Below are 12,114 nucleotides of genomic sequence, written 5' to 3' on the forward strand. Positions count from 1 at the left end.
CACCCTGGCTTGGGCTTATGCAAGTGTCGTGGTGTCGGTTCGTGCATCGATCGAGGGATTGCTGGGGCAGGGGTCTGCGTCTTGCAGCGCATCGGGTGGGTTTTGATGGTAAAATCTGGGGTCTCTCCTCACTGCTGCCTGCCGAGCCGTGGCCTTGCTTTTCCTCTTAGCGAACGCTGGAGTACTTGACCTGAATACTTAAGGTTTTGCCTGTCGAGAGATAACTTAACCTGGTGTCCCCTCCCTCCGCGTCTAAATTCTGCTGTACTTCACGGAGCTCTTGCAATTAAAAAAACCAGGAGCCAAAGCGAAGTTCCCTGTAATCGCTTGCAAGCGGGGAAGAGCGAGCGTGCACTAATTGGGATATTGTGCTGCGTGCCGGCTGGCCCCGCTTGCCGAAGGAATAGCAGGTGGGGAAAGAAACGGCCTTGATTTTCAAAAAGATGCCAGCCAGCTCACGGCAGCCGGTGTGGCAGAAGCCGGCACAGCCCTCCCAGTGCCGGGGCTGGGCTGGGGAGATCTCCTTGGTGGTGGACTGGTAGGTGGTCGGCTCCTTGGCAGCCAGGGATGGGCTCGTGCAGGTGAGTGCTGGGTGCAGGCTCCTTATTTCTTCATCCCCTGGTCCGTGTCACCAGCTCAGCCTGATTTAACAAGCCCTGATGCAACCGGGTGGGCTCAGCGCAAAACCAGTGAGTGTCCTGGCTCTGAACTGGGAGCCAACAGGTCCTGCACGGCCGACGGCAGAGCTCTGCGGTCCGTGGGAGCGGGCTCTGCTCGGAGAGGGGTGGGATGCTCGGTCCACCCTGTGATAAGCCCTGGCTGGGATCTGAATAACTCGCCTCTCGGCTTTGCCCGCTGCCAGTGGCGATAAAGCTGCGATAAAGCTGCGATAAAGCTGCGGTGATTAGCGCTTAGCTGGCGCTTGGGTTGATGGCACAAGACGTGAACTCGCCTGCCTGCAGCGGCACAGGCTCCACGGAGCTAATGGCAGTAAAATGACTTGGTTTTGACTGGGATGCTTGCAGGGAGCGAAACGAGGGAGAGAAATGGGCCGTTTCTTTCTGTATTTATTTATTTCCCTCCCTGAAGGAGCTTTTTCATTGCTGCAAAATCCCTGTATCGAGGGGCAGGTCTGGGGGGCTCCAGCAAAGAGCCCCGCTGTGCTGCGCAGCTGCGATGGGCCGGGTCTCCTCTGGCCTCGGGGCTGGGGGTCAGGCTGGCAGACAGCTCTCTCGGGATCGGTTGCTGCGATTTGGGGGTCCCTCTGGGCTGTCTGTTCCTGGGACTGCAGCAACACCAGGCTGGGGAAGGGAAATTTTGAGAACAAAACCCATGCGATGTGTGCAGGGGGGGGTCCAGCTGCCTCTCCTGGAGATGCACCAGCCCTGGGGAGCAACTGGGGAGTGACTGGGAGCGCTGGCCTCGGCTCCAAAGCCCTGGGGTGCAGACCCCCGCGTGTGTCCGGGCCGTGTGTCCAGTGGCAGCCGTTGGCGATGCGGCTGGGGATACATCCCAGCGCCTGTGAGCATCTCTGGGCTCTGCGGGACGTGGCGAGCCCGGGTTGTGTCTCACTGTGGCCCCGTGGGTGCCGATGTGTCTCACTGTGGCCCCAGCCGGTGCGGTGCTTGCAGGGATGCATGGAAGGAGCTGCAGAGGTGAAGCCTGGGATGGCCAGTCCTTGTCTCCGAGACACGGTCCCTGCTCCGGGCACTGGCGATGGTTTTGCAGCAGGAGCTCTGTGCAGCGCAGGGGAATTTTTAATCGGTGTTTGATTTCTCCTGCCCAGCTGAGCCCCTCGCCCTGCCCCATCCAGGTGCTGCGGTGGGTGGCGATGCTGGTGCTGGCCGGTGGCTCGGTGGCACGGCCACCACTAGAGGGGGGCAGGATGCCACCTTGCAGGGCCAGCCCCGTGTCCTGGGGTGCTGGGGACCCGCAGGGCAGGGGCGCAGCCCAGGAGCCAAGCGCTGCCCTTGACCGCCTTGGCTCTCCCCAGCACCCACTTCTAGAGGTCAGTCTGGCTCAAGGGCCTGTGCCCGGGGTCTGGAGATCCGCTCGGTTTGATTAGTCCTTGTGCTGCTTTCCGGATCGTGGATCTGGCTGTTGCGTTGGCTGGGATGAGGGCGATGGCAAAGCTTGTTCCTCACCGACAACGTGCTTGTGGGAAGCGGGAGGAAGCAGCACTGCTCCTTCCTTTGGCACTGTGATAAATGCACTGGGCATTTACCCCACCCCATTTATTACCACCCGCGGGGGTGCATACCTGCACCTGACCTTGCAAATCTGCAAATATTTCTTCCCCCGGGGCAGTGCTGCCCCTGTGGAGCAGAGCAGATGGAGCAGGAGGGCAGCTCCATCCCCTCCCTGCCCGTAGCACGCGGGTAGGGCTGTTCCCCGCTCCACAAGCACCTGCTGTAGGCAGGTGTCTCCCTCCAGATGTGCGTCTCCCTCCAGATGTGCGGGATCAGCCTCATGGTGGAAGAGCTGTTTTGGGGAGGTGCAAGAGCTGGGCTCCCTGGCGATGCAGAGCCCGGTCCCACACCTCAGAGGAAGGATGGGTTTCCTTCCTTCTTGCCCTTGAGCTGTAAGTGCTGGGCTTCTGCTCGCCCAGCCCCACCCAGGGCTGGCTGCATCCCCGGCACGGGTGGGACCAAGATTTGGGTTGTGCGGGGAGCAGCGGCTTGTTTGTGGCTGTGGCGATGCTCAGGGCAGGTGAAGAGTGATGGAGGGAAGGGGGTGGTCGACTCCTGCCCCTTCCCGACGAGCGCTCAGGCCGTTTGCAGCACAGGCTCATCAGGTAATTCAGGCTGCATCTCTCCTAATGATTCTGTGAGGGATTCAAACCAGCTCCCCCCTCCCCTCCCCATTATTTGCGCTTTCTTCTTGCCTGCCGTGATATTTTTACCTTCAGTTCGTTCAGATTATATGATCAAAGGAGGCACAAAGGGGAGACAACAGAGAGGAAAAAGCTTAAAAGAAGAAAGGGAGAGGCTGTGGGCTCTGGGGGCACTGCCAGCTCTGCGGGAGCTGCCGTGGGCTCAGAGGATTTTCCTGTGACCGTGTCCACACGGTGACCATCACACCTTCTCTGATGGGCAGAAATGTCGCAGCTCCAGGGGCGAGGGTGCAAGAAATGACCCGATTTCAGCTGGTGCGGGGCTGCGTGGGGGGGCTGCGGTGTTTGAGCATCTCTGGGTCTCCCCATCCTCTGCCTCCTTGCCACGGGCAGAGCCTGACCCGCTTCCAGGCTGTAGCAGGAGCTTTCCCCTGCTCCGCTCCCGCTGCCGATGTGTCGGATGATTCTTGCAAAGGAGACGGGACCGTGCGGAGGGTTGATCCCTGTCCTTGATCCCCATCCGAGCGGGGCTGCGCTAGCGGGGGCTCTCCTGGCAGCAGGCGGGCGGGTGTCGTGCCGCAGCACTCCCAAGCTCCTGCCTTTTGAAGCAAAGAGCTTGGCACTGGATAATTCCAGTTGCTTAAAAGCCCTGGCTGTCAGAAACGCTTTGGAGATGGGCCTTCAACTGGCTCCGACGGGCAGGGATGTGCATAATTTATGGAGGTGAGTTGAGGCAGGGGCCATCCCGGCTGGGGCAGCTGCGGAGCTGGGAACCTCCTCCATGGTGTAAAGGGGATTGGCACGGCCGGCTCGGGTGGGCTGCACCCCTCGGGGCCAGCTGAGGATCTGGCCCAGCAGGCGTGGGCTCGAATGCTGGGATCTGCACTTGAGCTGAGATTAATTTAAGCTGTTTCTTTGGTCTCGCTGTTGCAGCCCATCCTGCTTGGGGAATGCATTTGCCTGCTCGGCTCTCCTCTGCTTTTTTTTGGTGCCTTGCATTAATCATGTGCTGCTCTCGCAGCATCCATCAGCGGCTGCTTGGAGACAGCAGGGATGGGCTGCAAGGCAGAGCCTTTGCTCAGAGGGGAAACTGAGGCAGAAGGCTGTGCTGCTTGGGCAGGGGCAGCTCCGGGGTGTGGGGAGGGGGGCAAAGGGCTGTTCTGCAGTGATCTCAGGGCCAGGACTGTGGCAGCACCCTGTGCCCACTTGAGGGGCTCTGTGGTGAAAGCAAAAGAGACAAGGTGGGGGCACAGGGGCGTGCAGGAGGATGGAGAGAGGTAAAAGCCCCTGGGGTCCCCCCCAGCTGTGAGCAGGAGGCTCCTGTGAGGGTGTGGGGCCGGGACAGAAGGGCTGGGATGGGCTGAGCCCTCTCTGCCAGCTCCAGCGCTGGCTCGGGAGGAGCCGGCACTTCCGAGATACGATGCGGGCAGTGGTGTGCTGGGGCAGCGGGGTGAGATGGTGGTTAACAGAGCAGGTGGGTTTTTTCCACCTGGGGAAAGGACCAGATCTCACCCCGTGCTGTCTGATGGTTAACCAGGATGCTGCGCTGCAGGACAGGGCTGCTCTTCGATTGCTGCTTCTCTGGGCAGAGCAGCTGGTGATGCCAAAATGCTCCCCACGGGCCGTGCCTGGTGCCAGGGATACCGATGCCCCGTGGCTCTCCCGGAGACGTTGGGATGTGGGTTGGGATGCAGCGTGTGTCCGTGGGCACCGCCCAGGCACCGCTCCCAGTGCCTTCACCACCAGTTTTGCCCTCAGTTTCCCAAGGGATCATTCGCTCCTTCCTTCCACCCCCCTGGGTACCCAGCTTGGGGTCCGATGGCTTTTGCAGCCTGCTGCTCTTGGCGCACAGCTGGCCATCCATCCTTGCCACTTTGAATTTGAGTGGACCTTCGGGTTGCTTGCCTGGGGCAGCCAGAACACCAGACTCCCCCCACAACTCGGATGAGCCCTCGGTGCTGTCGATATTTGCTGCTGGAAGCTGTCGATAACGGATGCTTGCAAGGAAGCAGCTGCTGGTTCGGAAATTGGTGGCCTGAAGGAAGAGCAGCAGGAGCAGCAATGCTTCGGGTAGTGATTCAGATCTGTAACGCCGGGTTTTGGCAGTGTCTGGCCGTGTTGGCTCTCGCTTAAGACACAGATCAGCTCCCAGCCTGCTTGGTTTGCAGCGTGGTGCTCACGACGTGGGGGCTCGGGGCAGGTGATTGAAAAGCCTGTTGGAAAACAGCCCCTGGCTCCTTTGGCACCTCCCTTGTTTGAGCTGGGTGGTGCAGGGGGTGGGGGGCGACTTGTGTCTCTGATCCTCGCCAAGGGCATGTGCCTGGCAGATGTGGGATGAGGCTTTGGAGGATATTCAGCCTCAGCCTACTTTGCTGGGGACAGGAGCTTGTGTCTGGCTGGGCCATTGATGGGGACAAGGAAAGGGCTGGTGGGTGCAGCAGGAGAGGAGGGGACTCACCACTTGATAGAGGGGCTGTTTAAAGAGCAGGTTTCTCCCCAGATCAGCTCAGGGTCTAAATCAAGCTCAGCTTTAAGGTGGCTGCCTGGCTCCCGTGCCCAGCCATGCCCTGGGGCAGGGGGGATGCTCTAGGGCAGGCAGGGACCAGGGCTGTGGGTGCATGTGGGGTTTGCCCCCCTCTGAGCACTGTCTTGGGGCCTGTCCCACCTTGGCAGCTCCCTGAAGAGGGGATGGGATGGAACGGGGTCCCAGAGCCTCCCTCCAGCCCCGAGCTGGTCACCAACCTGGTCCTGCTCCTTGGGGCAGAGCGAGCCGGGGGCCCCTGCACCAGCCCCTCTGCCCGGGTGCAGTTTGGGCTGAGCCAAAGCTGTCGGTGTGAATCAAAAATCAAGTGAATCCCAAATCTATTTTTTTGCAATAACCCCCAGTGCTAACTTCTGCTGGGCTCCCCAGTGAAAGCTTGGAATAGCTGATGTCTTCTTCACACCCCTGCTTAATTTTCTCTCTCTCTCTCCCCGTCCCTCCTGTCTCCCCCCCCAAGGGCTCTGGAGGAAGGACCCGAAGCTTTGTCTGGGCTCGCGTCTCCGTCGCCGCCTCTTCTCCCCGGCGTAGCCATGCAGACCCTGGCACCCCCCTGCAGCCCGGCCCCCCGCTGCTCCCCGGGGCCCGGCATCACCGGCGGGAGCCACTGACGGTGCCACGAGCGGGAGCCCGCCGGGAGCCATGCCGCCCGCCCGCGCCAGCCTCGCTCCCTGACCGCCGCCGGGTTTTGGGCTGCGAGCTCTGCCCCAGCACGGCTTTGGCGATGAGCGGGGGTTATTTTTGCATGGAGCGTCTCTCCTTCTGCCTCCTCCTGAGTGTCTGGAGCTGGGGGTGGGCGCCCGGGGGTGCCGCCAAGCCCAAGGGCCAGGGCTACCCGCACATGAACTCCATCCGCATCGACGGGGACATCACGCTCGGGGGGCTCTTCCCCGTGCACAGCCGGGGCGCGGAGGGCAAAGCCTGCGGGGAGCTGAAGAAGGAGAAGGGCATCCATCGCCTGGAGGCCATGCTCTTCGCCCTGGACCGCATCAACAACGACCCCGACCTGCTCCCCAACATCACCCTGGGCGCCCGCATCCTGGACACGTGCTCGCGGGACACTCACGCCCTGGAGCAGTCGCTGACCTTTGTGCAAGCCCTCATCGAAAAGGACAGCACCGAGGTGCGCTGCGTCAACGGCGGCCCCCCCATCATCACCAAACCGGAGCGGGTGGTCGGCGTCATCGGCGCCTCGGGCAGCTCCGTCTCCATCATGGTGGCCAACATCCTGCGGCTCTTCAAGGTAGGGTAAAAATAACCACTCGGTGAAGCCAGCGTGGGTGTTTTTACACTGTTTCTCCACGTGTGCCTTTTCCTCCATGGCTGGGGGTAGGCAGGAGCCAGTGCCTTTAAAACTTGCCTCCCCCAGGTCCCCAGGGATCCCTGCCTCCATCCCCCTCCACTGACGATACTTTTAGGAGGATTTTTGTCTCTTTTCCCCCGGCTTCGTGGCAAGGGAAGGGATGCTGATGCCCCTGGCGTCAGCGGGGCTGCGGGAGGGAGGTTGCCTTGCAGTGGATGGGTGGGGAGGTGGGCTGAGGATGGGTGTGGGGTGGGATAACTTTGGCTGAAAGCGACTGTGGGGAGCTCAGCACCCGTCTCTGGGGTCAGACAGGGTTGCTCAGGGCTTGGTTGTGGTGGATGTTGAAAACCTCCGAGGCTGGAGAGGGTCCAGCCTCCCTGGGAGCTCCCTGAGGGTTTCTGGGGTGCAGCCCTCACCCCCCTCCCCAGCTGTTACTTGAGGGAGCTTGACTGGTCTGTGGGAGCAGTGTCACCCAGGGGTCAGCCTGGGGGGGCCCCGGCTGTCCTGCTCAGCACCCTGGGTGTAAGACACCCTTTGTCATCATATAAGATGTGCCAGGCACCTCCCTGACTGTGTCTGTCACTGCTGGACTAACGCTCTCAACTTGCCTGCAGGCAGCTGGTAGTTGGGAGCATTTCAGTATAGACCACCCTGACGCTGGTTATGGGGGCTGGCTCAATAAGGGGGTGTGGGTTACACCCCCGAAATGTAAGGTCACACTGTAGCCAAATGCCTGCAGGGTTGCTGTGTTCACTGCCGGGATGGAGGCAGCTACTGCCGATGGGGTGCGAGGACAGCTGTGACCGCTCTCCTCCAGCCCAGGGGACATCAGCCAGCCTGGGGACACTTGTCCTGTCCCACTGGCGCCGGGTGTGCAGGGGGGGAACAGAGTGCTCAGGGCTGTGGTGGGACGAGGACTGGCACTCCCTCCTGCTCTCCATGCCAGCCGCAGGAAAGCTGAGGAGTTTATAATTACTTTCCCCCTCGCTGTGCATTTATTTATCCACAACAACGTCCCTGGGCTAGAGAGAGTGTTTGAACAAGAGCCCCCTCCGCAGCAAATGGCAGGGAGAAATGTAAATACTCCGCACACCCAGCGGTGGTGGGAGCCCTGTGCTACCCCTGGAGCGGGGTCTCAGCTCTGTCTCCCCTCCCAGCACACCAAAACCCCTCGGTTCTGGAGGACTGATGCCATTTTCCTTTTTCTCTTTCTCCCCCTCCTCTTCCTCCGCCGGCCTGGTGTGCTGAGAGTGCCAGGTGCCCTCCTGGGAGGGCTGGAAGCTGTTAGTGAAGACAGAAAAAACAGATCGCTGATGGAGTTTGATTTTTCTGGGTCCCTCTTTTTAAAACGTGTTAATGTTCCAGGCGATGAGTGAGAGAGCTATTCAATAATTAAAATAATATAAATTAGAGGGAGCGGGAGGAACTTGAAAGCTATTTGCTGAGACAAAAAAGATTGAATGCTTGCCTCGGAGAGGAGGAGGGAGGCAGGCAGGCAGCAGGAAAGGAGGCAGGGGAGTGACAGTCGGAGGAGTGGGGGGTACCTACCTCATTTCTAGGTTTTTTGTTTTTTTTTTTTTACCCCTTCTCATCCAATTTTGATCCTTGGGCAAAGCATCTGTGACCTGTGCATGGGTGCTCAGATGTGCCCATGCCCCAGCCTTGCACCTGGGCCCTGGTGCTGCTGGTGGCCCAGTAAGGGCATGTCTGAAGCCCTGGGTGTTCCCAGCAGCTTTAAAATCCAGAGTTGATCTCAGCCCAACGAGACAGGGAGGAGGTGGGTAAAGGATGGAGACCTCAAAACCTCCGGGAGGGGAGGATGCAGAGCTCAACCCTTCCTAGACAGCAGTGAGTCCGTGTGTGGGTGCACCCAGCACTCCCTGATGGTCCCCAGCACAGGGACATCATTCCCATGGGATGTGGGGTCTCACCCTGCCTCGCTGGGCACAGTCCTGCTCCGGCAGTGGCGGGGGGCTCGGGGGGGGGGTGCTCCGGGGGCTCTTCACCCCTGCGGTGACCTGAGAACTGCTCCCGCTCTTTGTTATTCAAATAGTGGGTTTATGGCAGGGACATGCTTAAAATGAAAATAAGGCAACTTCCATTTCACGCTGCCGCTGACCTTTAAGCGCGGGTGACTCCACTCCGAGGTTCAGCAAAGCATTCGCCTTCCCGGGCGCCGCTGCGCAGGCGGTTGCCTTTGCCCATTCCCTCGGGAATGACGCTTGCCGGAGCTCTGGCTCCTGCCACGGCATCGTGGCATGAGGTGAGTGCTGCTGACGTCCCCCTCGGTGTTCCCTCAGCGAGGGGGTGCTGGGGCAAAGTGCTGGGAGCCGGAACAGGGGACCCCACTCCCGATGCTGGGGGAGCACCGGGGCTGCCTGACCTGGGTGGGACTCGGTGCCCCCTCCCCGTGGGCAGCTGGAGGTGGGGGGAAGTGCGGGGGCATTTCAAGTGCCCTCTAAGTACTTTGATTTTTAAATTGCTGAAGTGGTTCTCCGGGAGGGTTGTAGCACATCCAGCGAGCTGGACAGGCACAAAATCAATTCAAAGTCCAACAAGGCGAGGAGCAAACAGCTTCCATAGCTCCCCCTGCGCCCATCGGCGCGCGGGCAGGAGCCGTCCCCTCCCTGTGCCCACCCGCGTTTCAGTGACGGCTCCTTGCCCCCTCCAGCCGCGGTGGGTGGGTCCCAGCAGAGCCCTTCGCTGGGAGGGGGTCCCAGTAGCCCGCCCTGTTTATCCCTGGGAGCTTGGAGCAGCCCCCTTCTCTACCTCTGACCATACGCCTGGTGGAGGTGGCTGTTCCTGCCCTGGGATGATGCTGTCCCCCTCCACGGTCCCTCGCCCCATCCCACGCTTCCCTCCTGAGCATCCCGGCCCGCCCCAGCTCTGCTCCCCTCCCGCACCCCCACCAGCCTTCCCCCACCGGCAGCGAGCCTTGCCCCTCCCTGCCAGGGGTTTTGTCGCTCATAAATAAATAACGTGTCCTTCGTTAGATGCCACTGCCTAATTAAAGCTGTACATCAGTGGAACAACTTGCAGATGCGGCATCCTCTGTCCAAGCTGGTTTCGTCACTCCTTGTAGCTCTGCTTGCAGAAAAACCTTCCCCCAAATCCCCAGTCTCGGCTTCTTGCGATAGCATCTCTCTGGCGTCACTGCGAGAGCTTTCTGGCACGCTCCAGCTCCTTCCCACCCCTTTCTCCTAGCTTTCCAGCCCCAGCTCTACCCACTTTCTCCTGAACCATCACAGCGATGATGGTGTAAAAGGAACCAGGTCCGTCACCTGCAAATGTGATCCCCCAAAAAGCTGCGTCAGGGTTTAGCGGTGCATTTTTTAACCCCATCCAAAAAGAGCTGGGACATGAAGCCCGATTAGCGCAGGGGTGTTGTATGTCATGAATAATTCACGTAACGGAGGATGATGCCCATGAAGTGTGTAGCAGGAGCTGGGGGTGCTCTGCACCTGCAGACACATGAGGTTTTGCTGCCTGGGGCCAGGTTGCTGCAGCCGGGGTGGGGGTGCAGAGCTGGATCAGGCCCCCGGTGCTGAGCCCCTCAGGCTTGTGTCTGCTCCCCGCTACTGGGGATGCTCTGAGGCTTTGGGGACGGTGGGACAGGAGGGCTGCTGCATTCAGCACCATGCTTCCCCACTTAGTGGGTAAATAACCTTCATGAAGCCGGGAAGGTGGAAATCGGCCGGGGGATGCTCTGATTAATCACCCGCTTCTGCCACTTCATTTCCTTGTTCTTCACTGGGTTTATTAAAACAAATTGCAGCTGCCTGGCTCCCCTGGGCTGCCCCGGCCCCGCAGCCCCCGGCCGTGGTGGCTCCAGCCTCGGTCCCTGGCTCGGCACTGCTCGGTGAGGAGGAGTGGGAGGCCAAAGGCAGGGGGGATGGCAGGTCCGGCGAGCAGCACACCGAAGGGCGGCATCCGCAGCTCTGCAGCCTGTGCTTTGCTCTCGGCTGGGATGGGAGCTGATTGTTTGGAAAAAGGAATCCAACCACCCTCTGGCAGTGCAAGGGTTTTCTGCTGGAGCTGCCTCCCTGGTGCAGGAAGCCACGGACAATTAAGAAAATTAAGAAAAAGTTTTCTTTCTCATCGCTGGTTTTACATCGGCTTTTGGCACCCCCAGATGAGCTGTTTTGGTGTAAGCCCATTCTGGGGCTGGCCGGGAGATCCTCCCACAGCTGCTGCACTCCCCGGTGCTTTATTTCTTGACAAGAGCCAGATTTATTGAAGGGGACTGAGCAGCCCGTGCCCCGCCGGCCTCAGCCCCAGCGTTGGAGCTGCCTGATTTACACGCTCGGTTTAACAAGTCATGGCAAAGGAGCGGGCAGGTCAGGAATCTGTTGCTCCCTGCCCCAGGCTGTGTCCCCTCGAGCGTGGCTGCCGTGTATCACCCCGGAGCGGCTGCCTTTTGGTGGCACCGGAGCTGGGAAACAGAGGAATTTGTTCTCAGCTCCATGCTGTGTCAGTGCATCGCGACACCCAAGCGATTTGCCTGCCCTGCGAGGTAGGAGCTGTTCCCCCCATTTTCAGCCGGGGGAAACTGAGGCACAGAGACCTGGTAAGCAGCCCAGGGTCTGTGGGTGCGGGATCTTTATTGCTCTCCGAGGAGATGCCGAGGGCTGGATCCTGTCTTGGCACTGGGCCTGATCCTGCAACCCCAGGGAAGGGACAGCGGGACGGAGGCTGCAGCTCGCTCTGTTCCCATGACAAGGTCTGACCATCCCCGCTCAGCCCCCCTCACTCCTCCAGCCCCTGCGGTGCCTGACGCTCTCCCTAATTAAAAGCTGCCGTCCAAATGGCTCAATGATGGAAATTCTAATTAAATCAATTCCATCTTGTCAGTGAACCAGAGGTTTGCATAAGATATGCATGAAATTGATAATTATGGTTAGGGAATTAGCTGCTCCTAACCCCGTTTCTGACATGGGGGGGCTGCTGGAGGAGCAGCGGGGCTGGGGCAGGAGCCCCTTCTCGTGGGGATGCTCCCGACCGGTGTGTGTGGCTCTGGCTGTGCAATGGACTGTTTGTTTTTCGGCTCCTTTTCTCCTGGCACCTCAGGCTGATGTTCAAATTGATGGTTTAAGCCTCAGTTGGGGCCGCACGGAAATCACTGCCTTTGCCTAATTCTCCCCAATCTGGAGGAATTCTCTCTGCTGCTGGTAGAGAAAACGCCGCACCAGCTTGTAAGCCAGCGTTAATGAAATGGGTATGAAATCCAGGTGCTTTTGCAGTGCATTTGAGGTTGATCAAATCTGATCCATTGATCCAGGGAGCTGGGGGGACCAGGATGACACCCCCAGTCCCAGATCCCACCTGCTCTGTCCCTCAGGGACATTTTTCCAGGTTAGGGGTGCTTCTGGATGGCTCTGGTTTTTGGTTCAAAAAAAAGGGAGGAAGGAGATTTTGCCCCCTGCCCTGGGGTTACTCCCC

The 12,114-nt window shown here is 59.9% G+C and overlaps 1 protein-coding gene across 7 annotated transcripts in view; it reads left to right on the forward strand.

Moving 5' to 3' along the window:
* Positions 1-12,114, forward strand: part of GRM4 (glutamate metabotropic receptor 4) — a 51,701-nt gene that overhangs the window by 2,925 nt on the left and 36,662 nt on the right. For 4 of the 7 annotated variants that reach the window (XM_074850332.1, XM_074850333.1, XM_074850334.1 and 1 more), the window contains exon 2: positions 5,833-6,615. In XM_074850332.1, the coding sequence (XP_074706433.1) occupies positions 6,097-6,615 (519 nt within the window). In that variant the 5' untranslated portion in view covers positions 5,833-6,096. Of the gene's footprint in view, positions 1-335; positions 582-2,626; positions 2,795-5,832; positions 6,616-12,114 lie in introns of those variants that run through there. The other 3 variants (XM_074850330.1, XM_074850331.1, XM_074850336.1) reach the window with 2 other exon arrangements.

The sequence above is a fragment of the Strix aluco genome, chromosome 25 (assembly GCF_031877795.1).
Source record: "Strix aluco isolate bStrAlu1 chromosome 25, bStrAlu1.hap1, whole genome shotgun sequence".
NCBI classification, from domain to species: Eukaryota; Metazoa; Chordata; class Aves; order Strigiformes; family Strigidae; genus Strix; species Strix aluco.